Here is a 7500-nt window from a genome sequence, read left to right as displayed (position 1 = left end):
GTTCCCTATTAGCCGCTTTCCATGTGCACCCAAACAGAGCTTGGAAGAGGTGCACCAACATCAGAACAAACCAAAAAGTAATGATTTCTAACTCTTGAGGAAGCAAAGATTCCACCACACGTCCTGGTCCGGTCCCTGATGGGTGGAGCGGCGATACGCTCCCATGTTAAACCCAACAGGATGCGTGGTTCCACGCGGCAGGGCTACACCACCACGCATCCTCGTGGTCATCGATCCCCATTGATTACATGTCCCAGGAACCCCGTAGTCTGCCGTATGGTAACTCTATCCCCAGGGCTGGGGCCGTAGCTAGCATGCTATGTCGCGGGACGCTACCCCATGCTGTCTCTCGAGGCCGAAGACGACGTTCAACATGCGTTGTGGGTTTGATCTTCAGGAAGTCTGTGTCATGTCCAGTATGCTCCAAAACCAGTTTGATAGTGTCTTCATGCAATAGAGTAACTGACACTTTTGGAACATGAATATGTTGAAGTTGTGAAGTGAAGTTTTTACTCCTGGGAACTCTTAAAAGTTCAACAGTATAAACATTGTTCCTTTTTGGACACTTCAACCAATGATCATCCAGTATCAGCCCAGCCTGCCCTCCCCTCCCCTCTCCCCTGCCCTCCCCTCCCCTCCCCTCCCCTCTCCTCCCCTCCCCTGCCCTCTCCTCCCCTGCCCTCCCTTCCCCTCTCCCCTCCCCTCCCCCCTGCCCTCCCCTCGCCCCTGCCCTCCCCTCCCCTCTCCCCTCCCCTGCCCTCCCTTCCCCTCTCCACTGCCCTCCTCTCCTCCCCTCCCCTCCCCTCTCCCCTGCCCTCCCTTCCCCTCTCCACTGCCCTCCTCTCCTCCCCTCCCCCCTCCCCTCCCCTCCCCTCTCCCCTGCCCTCCCTTCCCCTCTCCACTGCCCTCCTCTCCTCCCCTCCCCTCCCCTCTCCTCTCCCCTGCCCTCCCCTCCCCTCTCCTCTCCCCTCCCCTCCCCTCCCCTCCCCTCTCCACTCTCCCCTCTCCCCTCTCCTCCCCTCCCCTCTTCAGCCTCTGATCGGCTGAAGGTTCTCTGAGACCTCGCCGAGCACCGTGCTGCACGGCGTATTGTTCTCCTTCCAATCATCGTTCCTCAACATGTTTTTTCAATATCCCTCAGTGTCCCCGGAGCATCCGGCGAGCAGTGAGTCACTCTGCGACGAGGCTGGGCCAACGTCTGCTGGCTGCTCACAACAGCTCCATCCTCGCCCTGGCAGAGGGAAACAATTACAATACAAACCAAACGTGTATCTATTGACACATACTGTATATCTACTTTCAGTAACCTTTTCATTTTCGTGCACGCATCGATTTGCGTACGTGTTCTTCGTTCCGTTGTCGTTTCATTAGATAACTTATGAGGTTACACTAAAGAAGGAGTGATCGATGAGAAGGTGTTGCAGAAAGGTCTAAGCGTATCAGCGGCTTATCCTTCGTGATAGAGCTAACCCTCTGTCTTACTTTAGTGTGAGTGGATTGTATTGCCTGAGGAAGCCCTAATATCCCTTTACAAACCACAGCAGTCTGCTCTGTAGTGTTCGGGTATGGACGTGGGCACATTGATTTGAGAGTGATTGTTGTGTGAGTGGCTGGTGCCCAGCCCTGGTGAGATGTGCTGGGGTGGGGGGCTGGAGAGTAATGCATCGCTCCACAGAAACAAAGTCACTCTGTAAGGTGCCCAAAGGAGCCCAGTGGGTCTTTTAACTCAAACCTCACACACACAAAAATCTCAACTCAATGTCCCTTCAGGGATGTATTGATAAGTGTTTTAAATGTACAATTTCGTTTTTTGGGGGTATCAAAATGTATTTGGATGCAATAAATATAATAAAAAAACAGGCTACTGTTAATGTTAGTTATCCATCTAAAATGTATAGCATTGTTCATCCACATGGCAGCGGTTGTATGCCCATTGCATGCACACTTGAACGGCATATGGGCTGCAAACAGCTCCAATCCTGCCCATTAGTTGGCAAGGTTTCAAACTGTAGTGCCGCTAGGTTATTGGTAATTTGGGTGGACGACTTGGCACCGAAGGACGTAAACAGAGATAGTACTCCTTTCCGCTCAATAGCGCACTGGACACACGGTATTATAGGCGTGGAAAGGACCGTAAATAAATCTTCAACCGATGAGATTTATCTTTCGGAGTCAATTTTCTTTTCGAAGTGATCAATGGACGCAATCTGGGGGGCATTCATTCTTGGACGTGTTTCTTGTTGTTTCTTGTTTAGTTTTTTCTTTCTAGAAACGCATCACATCAACGAGTATCCCGCGGGGTGTTAATGAGGTGACTAACCTGCAGATTAATTATATCTCTGTGTTTCCTGGAGATGCTATCCTGCGTGCCCTTCTCCGGAAGGACCGGAAAAATACATCGCATCTTATTAGCCTGATGTGAACCTCCTCCCCCCCCACCCTGATCAGCAGCAAACCACAGACAGTCCGAGCAGGCAGCGGTGGCTGCTCATACTGCAGGCGCTCAATGGGCCATTTTTACTGAGGACTTCAGTTCCCGTCCGGAAAGCTGCGCGCAAAGGGGGAAACTGGTTCTTATCTGCCATCACACAGTTTGGTGGTTGGTCGCCGATTTATGGGGCAACTTTTGTACGTTTTGATTCCGAAACTTTACCTATGATTCTCGAAGATGGGGCCAACTCGTGGTTTTCCTCGGGGAAACATCCTTTTGATTCTGTTGCTGTGGTGTGGAGGTAAGGTTGATTTCTCATTTGCTTGTAAAAATTGTAAAAAATATAAATGCAAAATAGTCCTGAAGGGTTAAGGACTAATTTAGATTTAGGCTGTTTCATTACGTTGGTATTTTATAGTTCAAATCAACACATCAAAACGTGTTTATTTTTTTAATATTTTGAGTTGACCTCGGTATTTAATTAATTTTTCAGAAGACAATTTGTGTCATATAAATAAGTATTTTCTAAATTTGTTTTTAATTGTTTAAGATTAAATATTTTCCGTTTGGGTTGTTCGTGGATTGTTTACTCCGATGCATCAGTGGCCGTCCCAGCATCTTAACCTTTATCATTACGCACGCCAATGGAGCCCATCGCGACCTTATCTCCGAACCACCTTCATGGCCAACAAAGAGACGCTGTGCCCTTGCTCAACGTGCCTATCGGACTACCAAGTTTAGGATTTATTCTGACAACCTTAATTGGCTAGCGACATGGGGAGAGACGAAAAGAGCGGTATAAATAGGCAGACCCATTTGTTACATTGTATAAAGTTATGTGGGGGCAAAAATAAACACAAATAAAACTGTTCACCAAGGAGTTTGAGCAGTGGAAAAAAAGGTCGCAATGTTAAGCTGGTAATGTTTGGTAAGGTCCCTACATTAAGAGTTGCGGCAGATGTCCCGGCCCGACAGAGCCTGGTCCTGCAGGCTACAATAAAAATACATTGTCCTCGGACGTTATGTATGGAATGGAACATGGCTTCATATGCATCCAGCAATATATCATAATATTATAATCCCGTTCACAATCCCACAGCCCAACTGTACTAACACCGTCCTCACGTCCAGTCTATATATAAGTCTGTCTCATGGCTGGAGTGTCTGTCTGACTCGCGGTGCACAGGGAGCGCGTGAAACGTGATAGACCATTTTGTGAAATCACATCGATTGTTAACGGACATTTCTAACCAAAATTATATAAACTCCTCCAAGGGTCTTAATAAGTGAGCCATATACGATACGACTTTACATAAGGGGGATCAGATTTTATTTCTAGATCGACGTGCTTTTGTAAATGTTAGGTGCCATTGCTTTTGTTATATTTGTAATCGTAAACTTATTAGCAGTAGGCTATTACGCATCAGCGTCCTTGCTGGCCTTGTTCTGTTGTCCTGCTCTGTTTGGCCTTGCTCTGTTTACCTAGGCTACTATGACATATGCAACTTTAGTCATCACTGTCCTCATTGGACTAGTAAACGGTGTCTTGTTGCACGCACATGGACCTGACCTGGGACCTGTACGGGGTCACGAGCATCCAAGCACCGTGGATAAAGGACTCAGTTTTTTAATCTAAAAAGCGTTTAATCAATTTCCAATTAAACGGGTGCTGAAATTGGCGCCTTAAGTGACTTGGCTGGTGTCGACGGGACCGCCCACACCTTCTGTCTGTCTGCCACGACAGCCCTGCGTCCGTGGAAGCGGATAAAGTGCGGCAGGCAGGCGGGCGGGCAGGTGTGCGGCAGCTGCTCCTATCTGTGGGCAAACACGCGCTGTTTGTTTTCTTTAGGAAAATATCCCCCAGCTACGCAACTGCACCGCCAGTCTCCCTGTTTTTTTTCCTTTTTTTTGAAGGGCGAGTGGCGGGGCAGATTGCAGGTTAAGTCCGTCCTGAGTGCCACATCTGATTGATTAGCAATGCACTGTAGTCCATTATAAGGCCGCACCCTTTGCGGAGGCTCAATGATAACACGCGACGTTATTTGACGTCATACGCTGTTTTGCATGTTGACCTATGTCCATGGAAATAAGGCAACGTGTGTGGCCCCGTATAGCCCTATGGGACCTGTGCTATGTTCGTGTGTATGCGTGCGTGCGTTTGTGTCTCTGTTTGTTTGTCTGTATCAAACAAAGGCTTTCAAACGCCTAGAAAACGGTGCCTCATCTCGCTCCACAGCAGTTCATCGCTGCGTAGGCCAAATCCATCGCTCCAAAAAACCGGAGTGGAGAAAGAGGCGTGGGTGTATTTCACTCCAAACGATCGACCTGTTTATTCTCTACCGTGACCTTGCGACTCTGTCGTTGACCCTCTCCGTGGCCCCTAGGTCCTGGTGAGGTCTCAACAGGCCAGTGTGTGACCTGTGTTGGCCAGGCCATCACATCACAGGCCAGAGGCTCCTGTGATGGACTGGAGGATCCGAGAGGAAGCACAGCATGGGAGAGGGGGGGGGGGGGGGGGGGGGGTCAGTTGTTGCTTGCATTAGCGGAATCATTTTCATCAGCATCCCCCGCTTTTTGAGAAAGGCCAGACGGATAAATCTCATCTGATACGTGCCACTATTTGATTTAGGCCCTTGTTACAGGATGTGATTTAGTTAGGCTGGTGTCTAGCGTTGTTCATGGATACGCCATAGATCTCGTCAGCTTTCAGCTCCTCCTGTCAAAACGTTTGCCTTGTATTCTAATTAGGAAAACACCAAGTTACGGGATATGGTCATAAAACAGTTTTCCACGTCGAGGTGGTCCAGGGTTCATATATCGTTGTAAACATCGGTGTTCTTGACGATGCAAACGATCCCCCAATTACAACCGCAATGCTGGTCTGAAAATCAACCAATAGCAGCAGTACCCCGCTGTCTTACAACCTCAAGTCATTTGCTGTTAACAAAGTGGAACATTTGCGTCGGTATCAACGTTGTGGTTGTTGCTGTGACTAGACAACACATCTGGATTCCCCGGCGATGGATCAGCCCTGTGACGTCACCTCCCCGAGGCGGTGGAGAGGGGGGCGTTGTCGGGGAACGATATAAGGTGCCGGGGCTCTTGTGTTTTACTACAAATGAAACCAAAGAGGGACGGTGGGCCTCCCTTGCCGTCCTCCCGTCTCCGGAGAGACGATGGAGCACCGTGGCGGAGGAGGGGGGGGCGACCGTCTCGGCTGGTCGAGGTGAGAGGCTGCCCAGACGAAGGAGCCCTGTCTGACTCAGGGGCTGTTGTGCTCCACCCCGGACCCTACCGCCGTGTAGATCCGTACCACGGGGGCACGTGCCACCGCTCACTCCCTGATCTTCCAGCCAGTGGAGCAGGGATGGGGGGGGAGGGGGGGGCACACACTTGCCCCCTTGCATGGGGGAGGATTGTACTCTGCGGTGGTGGCGGTGTGCGGTGGTGTGTGTTGGTGGTATAGGGACAAGGAGACATTGACGATTGGGCCCTGGGGCTGGTAGCTGCCTGGGTCAGAGCTTCCATGGGTCTTTCTTGACAAGTGGTTCGCCGCGTGCCCACTGGAGCATGCTAGTACGATTGGCCCGTCGTTTATGACTCTGAGGAGGAAAACAAAGACTAGGTTGAACTCTTGTTAAGCTCTTGTGTGAGCACAGCTCACAACAACTAGATCCCCACTGAGCTATGAGGCTTTGGCCCTATCAGCTTGTGTTTGTTGGTTGCATGTGTCTGTCTATTCTTTCAGCGGAATAATACACAGTCTTATTTCATTAAAAGTATTGTATGTTTAATAATATGAAGGCTTAACACTTAGGCATCCATGTTTTTGTAAGCTAGCACCATTTGCTCAATGGCTTAAGGACTTTCCTTTCAGCAGAAATGTAATCTCGTAGAAGCAAACCCATCTATTAGCCGATTGGGACTCAACAATTTTATGACTATAACATATGAAAGTCGCTAAATGACATGATTTTTCAAGAGTAAGTCCAACATTTCAGTTCCCAACCTAAGTGGCTGGGCCATACGTTTGAAGGTTGGCCTGTGCGAGACATCTGGATCAATAGCTTTACAGTAACTCACACACTCATGGACCCTGCCCTGTACTCTGACTAACCTGTATATTTAGAACGGCTTTCACTGAAAGTTCACACAAAACCCAATGTCAGAGGGGTTCGCTGACTAATCGCTGTGCTCTCTCTGACAAACAACATGCATATATATAAACATACAGTTCTGGTGATGATAATCATTTTTAAAAGATTCAACTTTCCATGAGACCATGGCCTCCCTGTTGCTATTGTGGTTGTTGATGAGGAGGATATTTAGCACGCGTGCTCAGAGTATTGTGATCGAGGAGGACTGCGCTGCTTGGGGTGGTGTCGTGTGTTCAATATTTGATGTCGCCGCGGTTCCTGGGGGAATTGTTCAACTGAATTCGGAGTTGCAGGAACCCCCCCAAGGAACAGGCATATTAGATTCCATGATGACTGATGAACATGGTCCATCGCATTTCGGCTCTTGTATTCTCTGCGGGCTAAGTGGATTATGTTATGGGATAATTGATTATTATGTTACGGCATGCATCAGAGCAACCCGAGTAATCTACCTGCAGTCCATAACTAGCCACCCCTTAACCAGCTCCTCACCAGAACATGGAATATATCACATTACCCGGCATGGATTTCATGTCTACCCCCCCCGGAAATGACTTTTTCATTACGCCTCTTGGTTTATCCTCTAATGTGGGTAAACACAAACACAGTCCGAGATTGAACCCCCCCCACCTCCAATACCACGACCACCACCGTCCCCACCACCACCACGTCCACCACCACCCGCAGGAATATATTACGATCTGGATGCACTATGCTGCTGCATGACGAAGCAATCCTGCATTCTGGCAAACCAGGAGGGAGAGATTTTAAAACATTATAATCAATAATAATTTTCCCAAATAGAATTACAGCTTGATGGGCAGCCTCTTAGTTAATTGAATCATTGCAGGGAATCTTAGTTATGATTCTCATACATTACATTGCTGGGAGGCTAGTAATCATTGCAGGTTT

At 48.7% G+C, this 7500-nt stretch overlaps 1 protein-coding gene across 2 annotated transcripts in view; it reads left to right on the top strand.

Annotated features, from left to right (window-relative positions):
• The first annotated feature begins 2071 nt into the window (after positions 1-2071).
• Positions 2072-7500, top strand: part of ret (ret proto-oncogene receptor tyrosine kinase) — a 23030-nt gene continuing 17601 nt past the window's right edge. The window contains exon 1 of one of the 2 annotated variants that reach the window (XM_030379422.1): positions 2072-2732. In XM_030379422.1, coding sequence (XP_030235282.1) covers positions 2669-2732 — 64 coding nt within the window. In that variant the 5' untranslated portion in view covers positions 2072-2668. The remainder of the gene's footprint in view (positions 2733-7500) is intronic. The other variant, XM_030379421.1, reaches the window with a different exon arrangement.

Source organism: Gadus morhua, chromosome 15, assembly GCF_902167405.1.
Source record: "Gadus morhua chromosome 15, gadMor3.0, whole genome shotgun sequence".
Taxonomy (NCBI): domain Eukaryota; kingdom Metazoa; phylum Chordata; class Actinopteri; order Gadiformes; family Gadidae; genus Gadus; species Gadus morhua.
The sequence above is the reverse complement of the archived record's forward strand: the minus strand, read 5'-3'. Positions and strand labels throughout refer to the sequence as shown.